General features: G+C 45.7%; 1 protein-coding gene across 1 annotated transcript in view; it reads right to left on the bottom strand.

Moving 5' to 3' along the window:
* The window catches only part of LOC126152378 (nuclear receptor subfamily 2 group E member 1), a 75,533-nt gene that overhangs the window by 5,298 nt on the left and 47,280 nt on the right, over window positions 1-22,955 (bottom strand). Inside the window, exons 7-8 of the mRNA XM_049916003.1 lie at window positions 20,529-20,754; window positions 5,734-6,072 (exon numbers count right to left, since the gene is read on the bottom strand). Of these exons, the coding sequence (XP_049771960.1) occupies window positions 5,734-6,072; window positions 20,529-20,754 (565 nt within the window). The remainder of the gene's footprint in view (window positions 1-5,733; window positions 6,073-20,528; window positions 20,755-22,955) is intronic.

Raw genomic sequence — 22,955 nt, 5'->3', positions numbered from 1 at the left:
TAAAGTAACAATGTTTTTGCACAGTAGACAGATTTAATTCCCTTTCCTACCTGATTTAAAATCGTAGTGAATGAATAACCGGGCAACGCCAGTTAACCAGCTAGTTAGTAGCCAACAAAACTGACTAAGATAGGAAACTTCCACCACAAGGCGGGTAATCAGCAATGCTCAACGGCATGCGGATACAAAAGACAGTAGAAATCACTGTAGCACAGACACACGATGTGTGTCTAGAGGACATGTGTCCTGTAACTGAAAAACTTTCGTGATCATCTCTCAATTGGCAAAAGATTCCGATTAGTCCAAGACTCCGATCTCCGGCAGCAGACATGGAAAAAAGATTGAAAAAGGGTGACATTCAATGAATCGAAGGGCAGAGTGTGGTAGCGAATCTAGGAAAGCAGGAAAGGGAGCGTAGCCTCATCCATTCAAGAAACCTGCTGTCTCTATCACTGGCGCAACTCTGCCCAGAATTAAGGCGAAACTGAAATGTAATGGAAGGAAGTTAAGAACTTTTGGTTAGATTTAAGCAGGGTAATATAAGCAGCAGGACAAAGTGATAAAACGGAAGTAGGATTCGTTATGAATAAGACGGCAGGGCTGAGAACAACGTAACGTGAACAGTTTAGTGACTGGGTTGTTCTCGTCCGATTCGACAGCAAATGAACGCCAACAACGGTAAAAGGCTCTGAGCACTATTGGACTTAACATCTAAGGTCCCCTAGAACTTAGAACTACTTAAACCTAACTGACCTAAGGACATCACACACACCCATGCCCGATGTAGGATTCGAACCTGCGACCGTAGCGGTCGCGCGGTTCCAGACTGAAGCGCCTAGAACCGCAACAACGGTAGTTAAGGTATATATTCGGACGTCAGAAGCAGAACAAACAGGATGGAAAATATGACGACATTAAACGAGTAATTCAAGAGATATAAAAGGAGATGGTAATCATGTAATTGTGGGGAATTGGAACGCGGGCGGTAGTAGGGAAAGGAAAAGAAGAGAAAGATATCGGAGAATATAGGCTTGATGAGAAAGAATAATTGAGTTCTGCAATAAATTTGAGCTGTTCAAAAACTGCAGGCGAAGGAGGAGGGGAAGGAAGAGGAGATGTAAGAGTCCTGGAGACACGGGAAGGTTGCGGCTGATTACATCTTGGTCAGATACAGATTTAGAAATAAAATAGGCCGTAATCGATTGTAAGGCGTACGCAGGATCGGACAAACACTCAGATCACAGTTTAGTAATAACGAGTAAGCCATGGCCACAATGATGTAAGTTACTCGTGTATTTTAAAGAGAACCAGAGTAGACGCCACTGTGATTTGGCACTGTTCAAAAAAGAAAAAAAAATATTGCCGAGGAATGCTAAAGACCAAAAACTGAAAGGTGCTTAGTTCAAAAGAGGATTATTGTGGAGCTCCGGATGAATCTCGCTTAAAAGAATGTCGGACTGACTCAGCCGCAGAAGAGGTCGATAAAGTAAGAGAGGTCGAATTTCTAAAAGCACAAGGGGAGATCAAAAAGTTTCCGTTTGAGGGTGTTGCTGTAGCGTTCATGCGACGTAGCGCGACTCCGATGCGGGTATATAACCACCTACATGTAGGTAAGTGATCAGTGCGGCATTTGTGCGGGAACGTGAACTAATGGGAAGTTATTACCAAATGCGTCGAAACAGGACGAACGTGCTCTGCTGAAGGACAGACACCCGTAGTCTTTCATCGGAGAATGAAGATTCAGCATGTCTATCGAAAACCATCGCTGTGAAATGTTATGCCTGTTTCCGTGCTGGTCACGATTCGACACAAGACACCGGTCAATGTGGGAGCGTAGCCTCATCCATTCAAGAAACCTGCAATCACTGGCGAACAGCAATGCGCAACTCTGCCCGGAATTAAGGCGAAACGTTCGAGAAAACTGCATAAGGAATGCTGCTGCTTCGTGATAACGCACTTCCTATATCGCGAATGTCGTAACTTGAGTAGGAGACACTCGAGTGTACCCGGCCTGTAGTCCTGACCTCCCCCCATGTGACTGTCAAGCCTTCGCTACCTTGAAAAGGGTCTTGAACGGTTGGCGATTCGTCTCGGACGAGGGTGTCTAGCAGGCAGTTACGGTCTTCTTCACGCAGAAGGGCATGGTGTTCTACCAAGCAGGTATCTTCAACGTGAGGTGTTTGCGGGATGATTGCCTCAACGCTCACAGGTATTTTGCCAGATTGGCTTACTGACTGTAGACTGCATGTTCTTTGAATTAAAACTTCTTTGGCCGGCCGGAGTGGGCGAGCGGTTCTAGGTGCTACAGTCTGGAACCGCCCTGTCGCAGGTTCGAATCCTGCCTCAGGCATTGATGTGTGTGATGTCCTTAGGTTAGTTAGGTTTAAGTAGTTCTAAGTTCTAGGGGACTGATGGCCTTAGAAGTTAAGTCCCATAGTGCTCAGATCCATTTGAACCAAAACTTTTTGATCGTCCGTTACACAGTGTGGCCGGAAATAGTCTGCAAAGCTTGTACTGGTGCCTTAGGGTACGTTGTGCGTAGAAATAACTGTTAAAAAAATAGTCGATACTTTGGCCGTTTCCGAGTTAGCTTCGAAGTTAGACAATCAGGTCGTTGCGCGCGCAAATTCAATCGGCTCGCCAGATACAATAATCAGTGTCAGTTATTATCTTAGCGTTGTTGATAGCACATGACACTGCTCAGCCTTTGGCTCGAGCTCGATTCTTAGTGCCATCTCATGGCCAGTTTTTGTACCGCTCTCTTGTATGGTTTTAGAAAACCGAACGAAGAACAAGTTTGGCGACACCGTCTCTGGAGGCCAGACGAATTTTCGGGCGCAACGGCTCGGCGGGCTAACTTCAATCCTGATTAACTCGGAAATGGCGCAACGCATCAGATTTCTTTCTTAAGAATTACTATTAGCAAAATCAAGGCTGCAACACCCTTGGAAGTTGTCATACTGTTTCTGACCACCCTGTGTATCCCTAGTCTGTTCTATCTGGGGGTTAGGGGGGGGGGGGGAGCAAGTTGTGAAGCTAGAACAGGAAGAGTTAATGCAGCTTTCCTTGACATTTTCTAGGCGCAAATTTCACTGGGCGTAGTTTGCAGGACGCTGTTTTGGGCACATGACTGTGTTAGTGTGTTGAGCAGGTAAAAATCGCGGTGTTGGTGTGAGGCGGGAGGTCGTAAGATGGTCGCCCGCATCGCGTCACGTCCCACTTGTGCCCTCCTGGAGTAGCTCCGGGCGCGGTGCTTGTCGGGCGGCGGTGAGGACCCTCCCTGGCACAGAGGAGGCAGCTGGTGAGCTGGTGGGCTCTCAGAGCAAGGAAACAAGCCGCCTCTGGCTGTAGCGAGTAACGGTCCCCTGAGACAAGTGCCCGCCGCCAGCAAACACAATGGGCCCCACTCACGCTCTGCTACACTGTGCACTGCCCGCCTAACGATATCTGCTTCGAACGACGCGCCACAGGTCTGCCTGCCGTGCAGTTTAATCGGTCAGCAACCGCATGAGTGAGTCGAAACTGCAGATAACATTAGAGTTGCTATAGCCCAACGACTTACCCTAGACAACAGTCTGAAGAAAGTCAGACCTACATTTACTGCACTTGTAAAATTAGACAAAGCATTTGAAAGTTCCGACTGGAATACAGTCTTTCAAAATGGTTCAAATGGCTTTGAGCACTATGGGACTCAACTTCCGACGTCATCGGTCCCCTAGAACTTAGTACTTAAACTTAACTAACCTAAGGTCAACACGCACATCCATGCCCGAGGCAGGATTCGAACCTGCGACCGTAGCGGTCCCGCGGTTCCAGACTGTAGCGCCTAGAACCGCTCAACCACTCCGCCCGGTTTACAGTCTTTGAAATACTGAAGGTAGAAGAGATAAAACAAATAGCAAACAGCTTCTTGTAGAAATAGTAAACAGCCAATCACTTGCAAATTCGAAGGTTTTAATAAACCTTCCCTACGTCTATTCATAATTAAAATCTCCGAAACATACACTACTGGCCATTAAAATTGATACACCACGAAGATGACGTGCTACAGACGCGAAATTTAACCGACAGGAAGAAGATGCTGTGATATGCAAATGATTAGCTTTTCAGAGCATTCACACAACGTTGGCGCCGGTGGCGACACCTACAACGTGCCGACATGAGGAAAGTTTCCAACCGATTTCTCATACAAAAACAGCAGTTGACCGGCGTTGCCTGGTGAAACGTTGTTGTGATACCTAGTGTAAGGAGGAGAAATGCGTACCATCAACTTTCCGACTTTGATAAAGGTCGGATTGTAGCCTATCACGATTGCGGTTTATCGTATCGCGACTTTGCTGCTCGCGTTGGTTTAGATCCAATGACTGTTAGCAGAATACGGTATCAGTGGGTTCAGGAGGGTAATACGGAAAGCCGTGCTGGATCCCATCGATCTCGTATCACTAGCAGTCGAGGTGACAGGCATCTTATCCGCATGGCTGTGACGGATCGTGCAGCCACTTCTCGATCCCTGAGTCAACAGATGGAGACGTTTGCAAGACAACAACGATCTGCACGAACAGTTCGACGACGTTTGCAGCAGCATGGAGTATCAGCTCGGAGACCATGGCTGCGGTTACCCTTTACACTGCAACACAGGCAGGAGCGCCTGCGATGGTGTACTCAACGACGAACCGGAGTGCACGAATGGCAAAACGTCATTTTTTCGGATGAATCCAGGTTCTGTTTAGAGCATCATGATGGTCGCATCCGTGTTTGGCGACATCGCGGTGAACGCACATTGGAAGCTTGTATTCGTCATCGCCATACTGGCGTATCACCCGGCGTGATGGTATGGGGTGCCATTGGTTACACGTCTCGGTCACCTCTTGTTCGCATTGACGGCACTTTGAACAGTGGATGTTTCATTTCAGATGTGTTACGACATGTGGCTCTACCATTCATTCGATCCCTGCGAAACCCTACATTTCAGCAGGATAATGCACGCCCGCATGTTGCAGGTCCTGTACGGGCCTTTCTGGATACAGAAAATGTTCGACTGCTGCCCTGGCCAGCACATTCTCCAGATCTGTCACCAATTGAACATGTCTGGTCAATGGTGGCTGAGCAACTGGCTCGTCACAACACGCCAATCACTACTCTTGAACTGAGGTATCGTGTTGAAGGTGCATGGGCTGCTGCACCTGTACACGCCATCCAAGATCTGTTTGACTCAATGCCCAGGCGTATCAAGTCCGTTATTACGGCCAGGGCTGGTTGTTCTGGATACTAATTTCTCAGGATATATGCACGCAAATTGCGTGAAAATGTAATCACATGTCAGTTCTAGTATAATATATCTGTCCAATGAATACCCGTTTATCATCTTCATTTGTTCCTGGTGTAGCAATTTTAATCACCAGCAGTGTAGCATCCTCACCCATGTGAACTTCATGAAACTATAGGGGCTGAAGCGGGAATATTCCGCGACATCTTACAACAAATTCTGCCTTTTTTAAACCGAAACTCGCCGAAAAAAGGTGTTTCATTATTTATCGAACGCTGCTGATGTATACCGATATATCGCCAACAGCGGCGGACCCATCAAAGTACCATGAGGTGACAAGTCGTCGGTTGGAGGAATATTTTTGTATTCGTCTGTGTGTGTGCGTGCGTGTGTGTGTGTGTGTGTGTGTGTGTGTGCGTGTGCAGACCCCCTGTGACGTGGAGGCACGGAGTTGCTCCAGGGCAGACGGCCGGAGTTGGCGGCGAGGCGGCGGGTAGGGCCCTGGCTGGCCATTAGCGAGAGCGGCGATCGGGCAGATCTGTCGGCCGCGGCCTTGGGCGGGGCTTTGACCAGCGACGCGTCTGCTAATCCGACCCGCAGCACAAGGCTCGCCGACGCTGTTTTTCGCAAACAAGCAGCGCCGGCAGCGGGCCCCGGAATGCCCTCGACGGACCCACGTCTGGCTGGCTGGCTCTCGGCTCCTACTTGCGCCGACACTCGGCTAGCTTTGTGAACGCGTGTGTCAGGGTCCGCAGGGGGCAGGCCGGCCTCCTCGCGGTCAGGACAGTGCCGAGTGTCAAAATAAGCTGGCGCGCGATGACGGCTCCGCGCGGTCACACAGCGGGTGTCCACTGAACCAACGCGAGAACCCAATCTCGCACAGTATGATCATCTAATATACACTCATCATGCCTGATTATGCCTTTCAGCGTTCAGTCTGGAGCATAGCCCCCTTATAAAATTCCTCCATGATCCCCTATTCGGTGCTAACATTGGTGCCTCTTCTGATGTTAAGCCTATTACTTCAAAATCATTCTTAACCGAATCCAGGTACCTTCTCCTTGGTCTACCTCGACTCCTCCTACCCTCTACTCCTGAACCCATGAGTCTCTTGGGTAACCTTGATTCTCCCATGCGTGTAACATGACCCCACCATCTAAGCCTGTTCGCCCTGACTGCTACATCTATAGAGTTCATTCCCAGTTTTTCTTTGATTCCCTCATTGTGGACACCCTCCTGCCATTGTTCCCATCTACTAGTACCTGCAATCATCCTAGCTACTTTCATATCCGTAACCTCAACCTTGTTGACAAGGTAACATGAATCCACCCAGATTTCGCTCCCATACAACAAAGATGGTCGAAAGATTGAACGGTGCACAGACAACTTAGTCTTGGTACTGACTTCCTTCTTGCAGAAGAGAGTAGACAGTAGCTGAGCGTTCACTGCATTAACTTTCCTACACCTCGCTTCCAGTTCTCTCATTATTTTGCCATCCTGTGAGAATATGCATCCTAAGCACTTGAAACCGTCCACCTGCTCTAACTTTGTACCTCCTATTTGGCACTCAGTCCGTTCATATCTCTTTCCCACTGGCATTACATCTTAACACCATATACACTGATACAAAAAAATCGGAACATTAAAAAAATTAATGTAGAGCAACAAAATTTTCTGAATACATTTGTGTAGCTGAAATATATTTGATTAACATTGCAAGATCACAGGTTAATGTAAGTGTGAGATAAGTCATTGTTAATGTGAAATTATGGTAAATTAATAACCGGTGTAGCAGTCAGAATGTTGAATGCAAGCAGGCAAACGTGCATGCACTGCGCATAAGGTTTAGGATGTCAGTTTGAGGGATAGCGTTCCATGCCTGCAGCGCTTGGTGGTCAGTACAGGGACGGTTAACGCTGTTCGTCGATGACCGTGAGTTGTCATTTGATGATGTCGCATATGTGCTCGATTGTAGACAGATCTGGTGATCTAGCAGCCCAATGCAACATGCCGACACACTCTAGAGCACGATGGGTTATAACAGTGGTTTGTGAGCCGGCGCCGGCCGGAGTGGCCGAGCGGTTCTAGGCGCTACAGTCTGGAACCGCGCGACCGCTACGGTCGAAGGTTCGAATCCTGCCTCGGGCATGGATGTCTGTGATGTCCTTAGGTTTGTTAGGTTTAAGTAGTGCTAAGTTCTAGTGGACTGACTGCCTCAGAAGTTAAGTCCCATAATGCTCAGAGCCATTTTGTGAGCCGGCGTTATCATTTTGGGAAACACCCCCCAGAAGGCTGTTCATGAATGGCAGCACAACAGGTCCAATACACTGTCGTACAGTTTCGCAGTCAGGGTGCGTATGGTAACTATGAAAGTATTGCTATTGTCAGACGAAATCATACCCCAGACCGTAGCTCAAGGGGGAGCTCTAGCTTGTCTAGCGCACAGACAGGTTGGTTGTAGGCCTTCAACCGGCTGCCTCCTAGCCAACACACTGCCGTCACTGGCAGAACCAGCTTTCATCAGAAAACACAACAGACCTTGCCCTCTAGTGAGCTCACGACTGACACCATTGAAGTTGAAATGGCGGTCGTTTGGGGTCAGTGGAATGCTTGTTACAGGGCGTCTGTCTCGGAGCTGTTTTTGAAGTAATTGACTTGTAACAGTTCGTTTTGTTGCTGTGGTGCCAACTGCTGCTCAAATTGCTGCTGCAGATGCTCTACGATGCGTCAGAGCCATACGCCGAACAATAGGTATACCCTCTCGGTAGCGCCACGTGCTCGTCCGGGGACACGCGATCTTGTGACCGCACATTCTATTGACCACCGCTGCCAGCAGCCATCTACAGTGACTCATTCCTGCCAAGTCCTTCTCCAGTATCGGAGAAGGAACATCTAACATTTCGTAACCCTATTAAACGACCTCGTTCAAACTCAGTGAGGTGTTGGTACGGCGTCTTTGTGGTCTTAAAGACATTCTTAAAAACGTTCAAAACCGTTACAGCCTGTATTTAAAGAACACCTGATATGCATCCGCATATACTAGCGCCACTCTTATTCGACTGGCACGAAATTGGAATAGACGTCATTTTTCAGATGTTGAAACATGTCAACCAACTTTCGTTTTTGTCGCACAACGCCTCCTTAGTTTCCGATTTTTTTCCGTCTTGTATAAAAAATGTTCATCTTCTGCCCGTTCCTATATCATTCATCCGATTATGACGAAACATTGTTCAGTTGCTGTGCGAAGGTTTCTGTGCGGTAAGAACCACCTACCACCTATATGGTGGCGTTAAAAAGAGGGTGACGTAGAAACGTAACTCGGGAATGTCTGGAGAAATTTTAATGAAATTTTGTATATTCATGACTCATTATTTTCCTGAAACCACTTTTCGAAGTAAGATACGCCTGCTACCGCGTTGGGTGCAGCTAAAGATGACAAACGGTGACTTCTAGAAACTTCAGAAAACTACCTGTTTCTATTTCTTTCTCGTAATTAGTTGAATTGAAGTACTTTGAAAGCATGAAGCGCAATCTGTCTCATTTGAGTTGTTCAATACATCAACCACATTGTGTTTCAGGGCCAAAGATCAATGCTAGAGATACATATAACGTCCTCTACCGAGTAGCGTGGTCTAAAACACTGCAGAGTCCGTTGCCAAAGACAGTCCTTCTTCTCGAGACAACAGTCAGTTACTGGCAGAATTACAATTTGCCTCAAAATTCGGACGAAAATAAAGGGCGAAATGCGCTAGATACGGAAGAAATATGAGTACAAATTTGTGTGAAATTGTGGCATGTGTGTACAATGTATGTGACATAACGTACGCAGGTGAAGACTGGGGCAAAAAGGTAGTATGACGTAATGGCCGCCGAAGTCTTGGCAGCGAAAGCTAGTAATACTCTTTTTTCCATTCGTTTAATTTGCAGCTATACGAATGTTTGAGTACTTAGGTAACGAAGCTTACATCTACATGACTACTCTGCAATTCACGCATTAATGCCTGGGAAGGGGTTCATAGAATCAGTTTCATATTATTTCTCGACCATTCTACTCTCCAATAGCAAATGGGATAAATGAACGTCTAAATCTTTCCAAGAGAGCGCCAGTTACTGTTATTTTGCTACGACGGTGGTTTCTCCAGGACTCAAGAAAATATTGTGCATTCGGAGAAGGAAACTGATGAGTGCACTATCATGAAAAGATATCATCCGCAACGAAAAACGCCTTTGTTTTGAAGATTTTCATCCTAACTCTCTTATCGCATACATGACACCCTCTCCGTTATTTGGTGATAATACAAAAGGAGCCCACCATCTTTGAAATTTTTCGATGTCCTCTGTCGATCCTATTCGTTAGGGATCACTCACGGCGAAGCCATAGTCCAGAAGAGGACGCACAAGCGTAGTGTAGGCCGTCTCTTCCGTAGACAGTATTTGGTTCATCTTCCCCACAGCATTTTCTATGTGACTATTCCAGTTTAAGTTGCCACGCGGAGTAGCCGCGCGGTCTGCGGAGTCTTGTCACGGTCCGCGCGGCTTCCCCCGCCGGAGATTCGAGTCCTCCCTCGGGCATGGTGCGTGTGTTGTCCTTAGCGTAAGTTAAAGTTAGATTAAGTAGTGTGTAAGCTTAGGGACCGATGACCTCAGCAGTTTGGTCCCATAAGACATTACCACAAATTTCCAAAAATTCCATTTTAAGTTGTTCGTAATAGTAATACCGATTTTTTCGTAATCGTGTGCTGCACTGCATACTTTTTAGTCTTTCAAGGACAATCGCCACTTTTCATACTATACAGATATTTCGCCTAAACCAGTTTGAATTCGTTTTCATCTTCAGATAACTTTATTGGACCCCAAACGACGGTATCATCTGCAGACAGTCTAAGAGAGCTGCTCAGATTGTCTCGTAAATAATTTTCATTAATTAAGAACAAAAGAGGACCTATAACACTTCCCTGGAAAAACCTACATATTGCTTCGGTTTCACTAGGATTCCCGTCAGTTACTGCGAACTGCTACGTTTCTCAGAGAGTATAACGAATTCATAGAAGAACTGAGTCGGTGTTCCATAGGAACGCAGATTCATTAGAAGCACGTGTCAGGAAATGTGTCAAATGCCTCCTGGAAACCTAGAAATATGGAATCAATTAGAGATGGCCTGTGAATAAAGAGCGAGTTATGCTCGACAAGAACGATTTTTTCTGAATCCGCGCTACTTATGTTTCAGTACAACATTTTCTTCGACGTGTTTGGTAATTTTGGGCGTGTCTGTATACTTTTCGCATTTAGATGGAGCAGTGGTAAATACTCCGAAACCGTATTCGAAAGCAATGAGGCTCAGTATCCACCTTGGTAATCTGATTTAAAAACTGCATTTAAAGCAGTCCATATCGCTTTATATTTTCATTTCTTCAGTAGTTTCAAGTTTACAGTGTATGAAATAATTAACTACTACTGCTGTAAGACGACATCTCATCCACCAATACGGTTCAATGCGGATGGGTCTATTAGTGCTTGTACTTCGGCTTGCAGGATCATCTGAACTTAATTCTTGATTAATCTATCTCTAATCATTCCTCAGGTAAGGTGTACAGCATCCCGTCGAAACGGTTGAATAACTGGAGTAGCGAATTATCCGGTTCTTTCAAGATTAGGACGTGATTCGGTTGTGTTTCAAAAAATTCGTAACTTGCTACAGACACGACGGTAGTATTGCATCAAAATACGAGGACCACACGTGCAACATTTTAATAGGTACCTGTGTGCAGTAAATTGTAACTTGTAACTTGTTGACGCAGTAGTGTACTCCTTTTTAACCGCGGTCATGGGTAATATTTGATCCTAATTAGAAGGGGATGTGATTAAAAAGTTTACATTTCAAATACATTTGAACCAACTACGATAATATTTCATACTGACGTCTTTGGTTGAATACACTTCTCGTATTTCTCCTTAACGGCTCGTTTGTTAGTGCATATTTAATGGGAGGCCTTTGCTTATGTTATCGTATACTTTTACCTGCATCAGTTTTCGCTGTTAATTACTGTAAACTCTGTTTAACCATGTTAAAAGGTACCAGTGTAGGCACCATTAATGATTGTGACTTCCTATACAATTTACTGATACGTAGTACACAGTGTCAAAAATGGTTCAAAAATGGCTCTGAGCACTATGGGACTCAACTTCTGAGGTCATTAGTCCCCTAGAACTTAGAACTAGTTAAACCTAACTAACCTAAGGACATCACACACATCCATGCCCGAGGCAGGATTCGAACCTGCGACCGTAGCGGTGTCGCGGTTCCAGACTGCAGCGCCTAGAACCGCACGGCCACTTCGTCCGGCGTCAAAAATGGTTCAAATGGCTCTGAGCACTATGGGACTTAACTTCTGAGGTCATCAGTCCCCTAGAATTTAGAACTACTTAAACCTAACTAACATAAGGACATCACACACATCCATTCCCGAGGCAGGATTCGAACCTTCGACTGTCGCGGTCGCGCGGTTCCAGACTGTAGCGCCTAGAACCGCTCGGCCACACCGGCCGGCAGTAGTTTAAGAGAAGATGTGTAACGTGCATAGATACAATGAATTAACGCTGTTTCTAGAATGTCTTTCTGCTCATCAAATGTTTTTTATTGCATACATATGATAACAAAAGTTGCTGAAATACTCTGAAATTAACCATTTGGTAACTGTTTTAGTATGCAAGCAATAATAATCGCTTGGTGAGCAGCAACACATTCTGGAAAGGTATAATATCATGTTAAATAAATATTGTGACTGGCAGCATTAAAAAATAAACAACTTTCTGCTGCAGTCACTGCACCAACACGTAATCACAATGGCCACAGTCAATTTTAGGTACAGCTCCCGTAATCTGTCACTGCAGGTTATTAGACGGGAAGTCTCAAATTACTAATTCCGATTTAAATTCTCTGTTCCTTTCCTAAGCCATTTGAGCTGAACATTGGTTTGGTTCCCTCCGTAAGGCTACGGTTTCCTCCCGCGGTTGCGCTTTTGTTTTATGCCTAATGAACACAATGTTGACTGTGCTCTGGAATCATATTGTCCATTTCCCTATGTCATCTTTAGCTGCTGCTCCAAATCAGAACTTTTCACGTCAATTGAATTGATCGTGCGATGTATCCGGCTCGGATCCCGCCGCCTGCCGGCCTTGTCTACTGGGCTTCTTCCGCGATAAATCATAACTACCACTAGCCGAAACACGAACTCCCGGAACATCTGGCGCAGCTGCTGCAACCGCACAAGGATGAGACGAATGCGTTCAGAATGAACTGAAAAGTTGTGCCGAACAACAACCTGGTCACTTCAGATGTTTCGCTATTTACAAGGTTACACTACCAAGAGCGCATTCTTCCCCTTTTCGCAGATGAAGTAATCAAGTTGTTCCCATGCATGGAGCATGTCAGATTACTTTTATGTGAAATGGTAATTTCTAGGAACAGCTGGAAGGAACTGCATAGCAAGTCTATCAAATCCAGCGACTGCCAATTTTTTAAAGGAGTAATTCGAAAAGCTGACACTATATTCAGTACTCCGTAAAACGACAGTGGCTCAGGTACATGGATGACACACTCGTCGTGTGGAACCATGGTAATAGGTAAGTGTCTTCCTAAGACATCCGAACGGTCTCCATGCCCACATCAAATTTGCTAGAAAACGGTCAACAACCAAAGGTTCTAGACCTTCTGATCATAAGGGATGGTGAGAATCTGGACCACAGCTTGTATCGAAAATCGATACAAGGGGAGATAATTGTACAATTCCTCAAATCATCTCCAAGAAACAGGAGAAAATGAATAAGTGTCGCAGATCGGTAAGAGGCGAAATGAACCCACTCGCAATGTCGGGAATATACCGCATACCGCGTACACATGGAAAAGTCTGTGTTCGAATGACGGAATGCTCTATCAGTGCCAGGCTCATAAACATTTTTGCAGTCTGGGACAGAATTAAGCCGTGACGGAGCATGCCCATTGTGAAGCAGACCACATAGTAATATTCGCTCATACGCAGGATTTCGCTGTGGATGAGAGCTATCACTCCCGTTTGTTCAGGGAAGGCATACAAATTCACCAACATGACAATAGTTTCAACGAGGGAGAAGAAAAGCTCATGGTAAACGGATCCTGAATTCCCATATCGCAAGAAACCATTGTTGCAGGTAACAAGGGGAGAATCACAGCGGTAATGACCACGGAAAATCCCTGAGACTTTGGTGTGACATGCAGACACACACTCAGCTCGGGGACTCGACTAGAGTCCGTCACCAGCAATGGAGAGGGACTCTTCAACAATGCCAGCCAGCTGTGCTGATGGAATGCCGCAAAAATAAATAAACATCCTCCGAACATCTTGGGACAATAGCCGGCAGGTAATATGTCAACAAATGGCTACGACGTCCTCAGCACCTTTGTATAAGGTTGGCCAAAATCCCCATTCTATCTGCAGAAAGAAATGGCCTCACTTGTTCGTTCTGAGAAGCCGTGTAGATCTACAAGTGCGATAACCTCTTGAACAAGACGGAGGAATGCCTCAAGGTAAACCGTAGTTGGATTCCTGTCTTATGGAGAACAACGGCCGCAGGTAGCGAGCGATTAGGCTAGCGGCTAACGGCAGTGGAAAACCCCTGTGTCAGAGTCGCTGCGAGTATGTAATGACGACCGCCGGTTTGCACAACTTTTGTCCACAGGGAGCTTCGGAGGAGAACGTTTAGACCACTGGCCATCAGTTAAACGGTCTTCTGCTCAGGCGTGGATCCAGGGTTCGCTTCAGGGGGTTACCGTTTGCTGCTTCTCCCCCCCCCCCCCCCCCATCAAGCCCTCCTTCCACCAAACACGCTAATACAACTTCCTGTTAGGCACTCTTATAGCTGCTTAGGATTCTCCGATTTTAATAATAATAAGAACAAAAACAAAATATATTAAATATTTAATATGATAATAATAATAATGTTTTCATGACTGGTTACTGCATCGCTTTACCATCATGTCGAAGAAACTGTTTCAGAAAAACACATCATTTGACAGGCATTCTGCCGAAAATTTGAGAGAAGCTTGTCATGCTATTGATTTAAGAACTTTAATAGTAAAAAACTCTCACAACATTGACATTATTATGATTTACAACATATAAAATCGAAGTATAGTGTAACCGTCATCGCCCACTAAGCACTAGGAGTGAACACAGCCGTGCAGACAGTAACTATGCGAGCTTATAAATGATGGGAACGCTGTTCCCTTCAGTCGTTTCCTCCTGAGTTTGATAAAGTAAGCTTTCTCTTTTCTTGCTGGAGGGTCTTTCCCTTATGTCTTCTCTGACTCAACTTCCTCTGGTTTGCCGGTTACACCTGTGGACTCACGAACTGTGTCGTACTTGTTACTGATAACAGATACGCTAGGGAGACGTGGGGTTCACAGCGGTGATATGACCTGTACGTGCCCAGTTCCGAGCGTTGGGAATGTCAGTTGACTTTAGTGGCCATATAGAGTCACAGGGCAACGACCCTCTCACGTAACGAATCTTGCATCACATATAATTGCTGCTGCGAATTAATGATTCTTAGAAATATTGTGACAGGTTGTTGTATAAAACATTCTCGGACTTCTTCCCGCGTCATTTTAGGGTAAAACCTAGGAACTTTCGACGATTACCTCCATCGTCTTCGTAAGGAGCAACCGACAGTCAAAACTTTTGCTGTGGTGGCCTTACGTAGCCCATAGACGGTTTCTGATTCGTCGGTAAATACGTAAAGCTGCGTTTAGGAACAAGGATGGTGATGAAAATTGAAGGAAAAATACCACATCGATGTCGTGGACATTAGGAACTGAGCAGCACCTCAGTTCGGAAATGGTGATTAAGGACATCGGAAGGGCTGTTTCTGAAAGTAGAGAACGAATTATGTAGTTTGCAGAATCCTAAACGGCGTCTCTAATCTATTTTTTCTGGTTAGCTGCGTCTGAGTAGCAATGCGAGCATGAGAAACGAGGTGAATGTCTCGTGTTGGAACTTCCTGGCACTGCTCTGATTAACGCCGAAACGTTGGCTACATCCCTAATGTTATCTAGGGTGCAAAACGAATGCAAGTCAGGAATTGACAACGTTGCAGAAGCTCGTGTGGTCTGTGAACCAGGAGACAGATACACTATGCAGACAAGAAGCTCCTGAGGCCTCAAGGAACGGGTTTTGTTGCCGTTGGCCTATGCAGCCGCCAGCGGCACGCATCTCCTGTTCGTCAGTATTTTGTAGCTGTCTTCTGTATGGATCAAAGGTGAGAACTGAGTTGAAACGGGCCGTAGTTGGTCCCAGGTTCGAGCATTCCCTAACAGACACTGCACAGGAGCTACATTTAGAACACACGCTATATTTGTGAATAAGGAACGATACGGAAGCTCTGCACGCATTCATCGCCCTGGAAGATGTACATACATATTTGATAGGTTCCACGGAACTTTAAAGCGTACTCCACGGACATCCTCGACAACTGTCGCATAGGATTTCCAACGTAATTCAGATTCAGAGGTCTGTGATAAAATGATTCATCGGGGGGCAATCACGTTTATTTCTTTATGGCCGAACTGCTGCCCAGAATTCGATGATCACAAAAAAAGCAATGTCGGTTAGAGTGGTACAAAGAAAGTCGCCGTTGATTCTTTCCCTGCAAAAACATCCCAACCGATTTCCTTTCCCATTACATGTATAATAACCTCAGTTCCGATGGAGCATGAATTTTAACCTCCCATCCTTCTGCCTAATACTCCTTGTTTGTGAACTTCAAGTTTATATCATGTATATGCTATCAGAAGGTTATCACCGTGCACCAGACTCACAACCAATTAAGCTCCGGACACAAAAAACACTGACACGAACAGCTACGAGTTTGCTATCGCATAACGCTGCACCAGCACTGAAGAGTGAAAAGTAAATAAGTGGAAGGTAGTTACGGATTATGCATCTTTCCTCAAGGAATAATTAGTAAACGACTTTTGATTACTTGCTTCGTGAAATCATCGTAGCGACCATTTATTTCTAGTTTAGAACTTCGGGTCTTTGTTATGAGACATGCTGCTCACGAGACGTGCGGATATGCGCAAAGTAATTCTAGTTGATATTAGGAAATGAACATTTACAACAAACATTAAGGGAAGGTAACAGTTTGACAATATCGAAATAACATTCAAAAATTATACAAGTTTCTGAACTTGTCTTTATCCACTTTTCGGGCGCAACAAGTAGGATAAGCAAAAACCTCCAATATTGAATATCAACTGGTGTTGGCATTTAATGTCTTTTTAATACGCTTAGAAAAATCATTATTACAATACCTAACAGTGAGCACATTGATTTTATTAGTGCACATTGACCAACATGGGTGCGAAAAAGATTCAGATTTATTTCAGGTACGTTATCAAGAGACATTCCGTCATATACTGCCCCTAGGCTAACTCTTGCCTTCAGTCTTGTATTTTATTTTTCTGCCTGAGTTGAACGCGTTTTCCACTTTCAAAGACCACATTGACGTTTTTGAGTGTTACATCTACTTCAGTATGCCACTTTCATTCGGTCACAAATGTTATAGACGGATGAGAAGCTTCCACATGTGTTCTTACACTTCTTATGTATAGTATCCATTTCGAGTACCCCTTCTTCCGACTTGAACCGAAGTGTTGCTTGATTTGCAAGATGACAGTCTTTGCTTTCCATACTCACACAGATTGTAATAGGAAGCTTGAAAAAAAAACAGACACAGGATATGTTATCAAGTTTTGCGGCAGCTGATGTAAGGTATGAAATTTTCTTAAGGACTCTCTTTGTACGATGTTCTTTAGCTCCGAACGTCATATATTTTTATAGCGTGAGGTGTTGATGTCCCATATTTAGTTAGAAACACTTCCGTAGAGAAGTGAACACTCTTCGACAGTAGTAAATAATGTGTCGGTATCTGATTTTAACGTATCCTTCCCTTTCATTAAACGCGATCATTCGACTGTACAGTAAGTCACAACCGTTGAATGCAAACTATCGAAGCAGAAATCGCTAAGGAAATAACTCAGTATTTTTAGTGTGGACAATGTGCGACTCCCGTCACTGGGACAGTCGACCTGAAGAGCGAACTGCAATACAAAATAGTTTGAATCAAAAATTGAAGAGCTCAGTTTCGTGATTTATTGTGAATGAATATGACGGGTGGATGTGTTCTTTGTTTCAGAAGCTACAAACGTAATTCCCATGTGTTTTGTTTTGTTTTTGGTGGTGGAAAATGTTGAGGAACAAAGCTCTCTCGTACTCCGAGAGGTCGTACAACGCCCTAGCTGTGGCAGACACGCGATTCCTCGCCCCTCTCGGTGTACCGCGGCGCTGCTACGAAGGCTCGGTCGTCTCATGAATTTCAAACCAGACCATTAGTTCGGCGAAGACCTTCGGCCTGGCCGGTAGTGGTTCTTTGAAATTGCCGGACCGCATCGTTCTGTGGCCGCGCATTAATTCTTCCCGGACCCTCGTTCTGGTTGTCGGAACACGCACGGAAAATTTACTTTTAATCAATTTGCGTCCTTACTCTTGGCAGTTACCGAGAAAATGGCGTTATAATCGGTACGGTTCCGAGGAAAACGGTAACCGCTGTGTATTTCTATAGTCACTGACTCAGAACGTGTCAGGTGTGGCACTTACGTGATTCTTTCCCTGCGTAGGTTAAGGGATCGGTATTCCACTTAAAAAACCGCAGTACCTATGGAAAAATGTTGATTGTCAAATTCGCTGTACTTCGTGAAATGTCGGAAAAGTCGAAGAGCTAAAAATTATGTCTTACCGGATCTGTGTATTGAAAGGAGTCGGGGATTTCATTAGCTGTTCCTGACGTGCATAATAAATAGTCTGTGTAAGTGTGTTCAGTTAATGGACTTACGGGTACTAAAAGCCGACAGCATTCCGACAGCCTGAGGGCGAACGGCAAAGCCAATAGTGGAAACATCCCACATCTGCACCCCAAAGAAATACGAAGTTATTTGCACAAGTTCCCGTAAGGTCACGATGACATCCTTCTACTACAGAGGCGCGCTCTGGTTGTCGAGTTCTAGAGCATGGAACCGCAATCAGTGCACGGCGCCATGAAGACACTTTGCAGAAACTGCGACGCACCACAAAGTGAAAATGCCCGGGAATGCTGTCCGTATACAGCACGATCACGCCCACCCCACACTGTCAATCGAACAAAGGCTGCGCTTCAGCCATTGGGTTGGGAAACACTGCAGCATCATCCGTACACCCGGGATCTTTCACCGTGTGATTTTCAAATCTTTCGTGATCTGCAGATGGATATGCATGGAGGTCGGTCTCAGTCGGGCGAGGAAGTACAATTATGGATGCGGTTGTGAATCTGTTAGTAGCTGACCACTTTCTACGAAATAGGAATTGATCGTCTCTTGTCCTAGTAGGATAAATGTCTTAACGCCCACCAAAACTTACGCTAAGGTCAAGTTAAAACACTAGACTCTAATTTGCAAAGTCAGTGATTCCATCCCCGCTTGGCAATCCAGATGTAGGTTTCCATTTTCTTCCAAAATATTCACTACTGGGTATTAAAATTGATACACCAAGAAGAAATGCAGATGATAAATGGATATTCATTGGAAAAATATATTATACTAGAACTGACATGTGATTACATTTTCACGCAATTTGGGTGCATAGATCCTGAGAAATCAGTACCCAGAACAACCACCTCTGGCCGTAATGACGGCCTTGATACGCCTGGGTATTGAGTCAAACAGAGCTTGCATGGCGTGTACAGCTGCCCATGCAGCTTCAACACGATACCACAGTTCATCAAGAGTAGTGACTGACGTATTGTGATGAGCCAGTTGCTCGGCCACCATTGACCGGACGTTTTCAATTGGTGAGAGATCTGGGGAATGTGCTGGCCAGGGCAGCAGTCGAACATTTTCTGTATCCAGAAAGGCCCGTACAGGAACTGATACATGCGGTCATGCATTATCCTGCTGAAATGTAAGGTTTCGCAGGGATCGAATAAAGGGCAGAGCCACGGGTCGTAACATATCTGAAATGTAACGTCCACTGTTCAAAGTGCCGTCAATGCGAACAAGAGGTGACCGAGACGCGTAACCAATGGCACCCCATACCATCACGCCGGGCGATACGCCAGTATGGCGATGACGAATACACACTTCCAATGTGCGTTCACCGCTATGTCGCCAAACACGGATGCGACTATCATGATGCTGTAAACAGAATCTGGATTAATCCGAAAAAATGACGTTTTGCCATTCGTGCACCCAGGTTCGTCGTCGAGTACACCATCGCAGGCGCTCCTTTCGGTGGTGTAGCGTCATGGGTTACAGCAGCCATGGTCTCCGAGCTGATAGCCCATGCTGCCCCAAGCGTCGTCGAACTGTTCGTGCAGATGGTTGTTGTCTTGCAAACGTCCCCATCTGTTGACTCAGGAATCGAGACGTGGCTGCACGATCCGTTCCAGTCATGTGGATAAGATGCCAGTCATCTCGACTGCTAGTGATACGAGGCCGTTGGGATCCAGCACGGCGTTCCGTATTAACCTCCTGGACCCACCGATTCCATATTCTACTAACAGTCATTGGATCTCGACCAACGCGAACAGCTATGTCGCGATACGATAAACCGCAATCGCGATAGGCTACAGTCCGACCTTGATCAAAGTCGGAAACGTGATGGTACGCATTTCTCCTCCTTACACGAGGCATCACAACAACGTTTCACCAGGCAACGCCGGTCAACTGGTGTTTGTGTATGAGGAATCGGTTGGAAACTTTCCTCATGTTAGCACATTGTAGGTGTCGCCACCGGCGCCAACCTTGTGTGAATGCTCTGAAAAGCATTTCCATATCACAGCATGTTCTTCCTGTCTGTTAAATTTCGCGTCTGTAGCACGTCATCTTCGTGGTGTAGCAATTTTAATGGCCAGTGGGGTATTAAGGCAATCGTCGGGATTGTCCATTTCAGGAAGACGTGGCTGACTTCCTTCTCGATCCTTCCCCATTCCGAGCTTTGGCTCCATGAGTATCGATGTGACATTAAACCCAATCTTCCTTCTTTCCTTCTTTCTCAGTCTATATATTATTGACCCTGTGCCCTAGGTTCTAACGCGACCTCGAAGGGATAAATCTGCATTCAGGGAGGAAGCCGGACTGGACACAACAACAGTATTGACTAATTTATTACGAACGCGAGAGCGTCAAGTGGCTGACCTGTCTTGAAGAGGACGATGGTCCTGAGGCAGGCGTACTCGTGCGCGTCGACGGCCATGTGGGCGAACCTGAGGAGAGCCTCCTGGAAGAGCCTGAGCTGGTGCAGCAGCGCCAGGGACCTGCTGGAGCCCAGCAGCGCCGCGAGCTGCGACACGTCCAGAGGCAGCATCAGCTGCGCCGCGCCCACCACGAACAGGTCTCGCCAGCTCTCCTCCAGCAGCAGCAGCTGTCGACACACCACAGAACGCGTCTCAGAATTACTGCCCGCCTCACCGCCTTGGGTCAAGAGCCCAGGTTACATCCAAATAACTAGGTTCTCGACAAGTGAGTGACGTCTATGTAAATAAGGATGTGCGAGCCAAAGTCAAAGCGTCCTGAATGAGATTCAGAGGCACCACTGGCACTCTTTGTGGTACCCCACCTGAAATTGAAGACCTACTACTTAATGGTAAGAGCAGTTGCATTATATGGTACCGAGTGCTGGCCCATACCTAGAGCTGTTGAAGACTCACTACATGCCATGGAAATGCATATGCTGAGAAGATTATCTGGCTTTTTCATGCTCAACCATATCAACAATATAAGGATCTGACATCTGGATGGAGTGGCTCTGATCAAGATCAGATGCGAGAATGGAGACTTTGATAGTATGGACACTCTGTATTATTACCACCTACTTCATTCATCAGCTCAGCCTACCACTCTGTCGAAGACCAGAGACACCGCGGGAGATCTGAACTACGATGGCTTGACACTATGAATGCTGATATAAGATCAAGAAGTCTAAGCTCACTGAAAGAGTTACAGTGTAAGAAATTGTGTGCACTTACCGAAAAGCGCACCCTACTCCAATGAGAATGTGCTAAGAATAATAACAATAATAATAATAATAATAAGAAGAGGAAGAAACTGCTACCATTCTTAGGAGTTACTGTTCTTCAGTCATAACCACTGGACCTGCCACAGTATTCACTCGTCTAAAGATCAGTGACCACTCCACTCCGTCTACAGGCCACAAGTGGCCCATCGGAACCATTCGACCTCCGCGTCATCTTCAGAGGAGGATGCAGATACGAGGGGCGTGGGGTCAGCACACCGCTCTCCCGGTCGTAATGATAGTATTCTAGACTGAAGCTGCTACTACTCGGTCGAGTAGCTCCTCAAATGGCATCACGAGGTTGAGTGCACCCCGAAAAATGGCAACAGCACATGGCGGCCTGGATGGTCACCCATCCAAGTGCCGACAACGCCCGACAGCGCTTAACTTAGGTGATCTCACTGGAACCGGTGTATCAACTGCGGGAAGGCCGTTGCCGCTAAAGAACAGTGACACTTGAGGAAAATACCAGCATTGGACCTGAAACTATTCTCTCCTGTAATTGGCATTTTCCCGAGGAATCGCTATTACTGAGATGGATAACCCAGAACCTATAACATTATTTAGCCATCTGGAGAGTGATGGCTCCTGAGGATATCCCCAGCACTTGATCTGAAACGTTTCAGATGTGGTATCATCGGTCCACAGATAGATAAATGCTAGGCCTGTCAAACACTGAGCCATCTGAGTAGCATCACGAAAAAAGATCCAAACACTGAAGCAGAAATGTAAGTTTCGTTTAATTTACGTCTACGATCACAAACTTTTTGTTACAGATTACCGGTTTTGGTCTATAATGACCATCATTAGATCTGTTTTGTAAAAACTAAGTCCTAAAATTTACAAAACAGATCTGATGATGGTCATTATAGAGCGAAACCGGGAAACCGGTAATCTCTTAACAAAACGTTTGTGCCCGTAGACGTAAATTAAACGAAACTTATTGTATATACGGGTCACTGTTTTATTCGCGACAATGTCGCAGCTTGTGGAACCAGAAATAATTCACTCGTGAGGTTGGCATTTTGTTGACAGTTACTTCTTCACTGAAAGAAGCACTGGGCTATCACAACATCCATCCATGTGAAGAAATGTGATTGCTGAGGAATATCACAAAACTGGACCTGAACGTGGCATTTCCTCAAGTGATGTCTTCTTCTGGAGTTGATGTTCTTCAGGCTGATAAGCGTAGCGCCAGACTCAGTTTCAGCCATTTGAAGATTGGTGATTCCTGAGGAAGCTGTCTACTACGAACCTCTTTGTATTATCCTCAGGCGTCGCTGTTCTTCAGAGGGTTAAGCACTGGGCTCAGCCACCTGAAGAATAGTGACTTCCGAGGAAGGTCACAGAACATTTCACTTTCAAGTCAGTAACTTGTTCAGGAGCCACTGCTCTTCAGACGCAGTATCGCTGGACTAATCAGTGTTCAGCCGTCCAAAGAATAGTGACTCTTGTGGAAGCACTGGACCTGAAACGTTGAGTGTCTAGATGCCGGGCAGCTAAGTGTATTATTAAGGTTTACCGGCAATATAAGCCTCCAGAACTTCTTA

This window comes from Schistocerca cancellata, chromosome 2, assembly GCF_023864275.1.
Source record: "Schistocerca cancellata isolate TAMUIC-IGC-003103 chromosome 2, iqSchCanc2.1, whole genome shotgun sequence".
NCBI lineage: Eukaryota > Metazoa > Arthropoda > Insecta > Orthoptera > Acrididae > Schistocerca > Schistocerca cancellata.
This window is presented reverse-complemented; position numbering and strand designations above follow the sequence as displayed.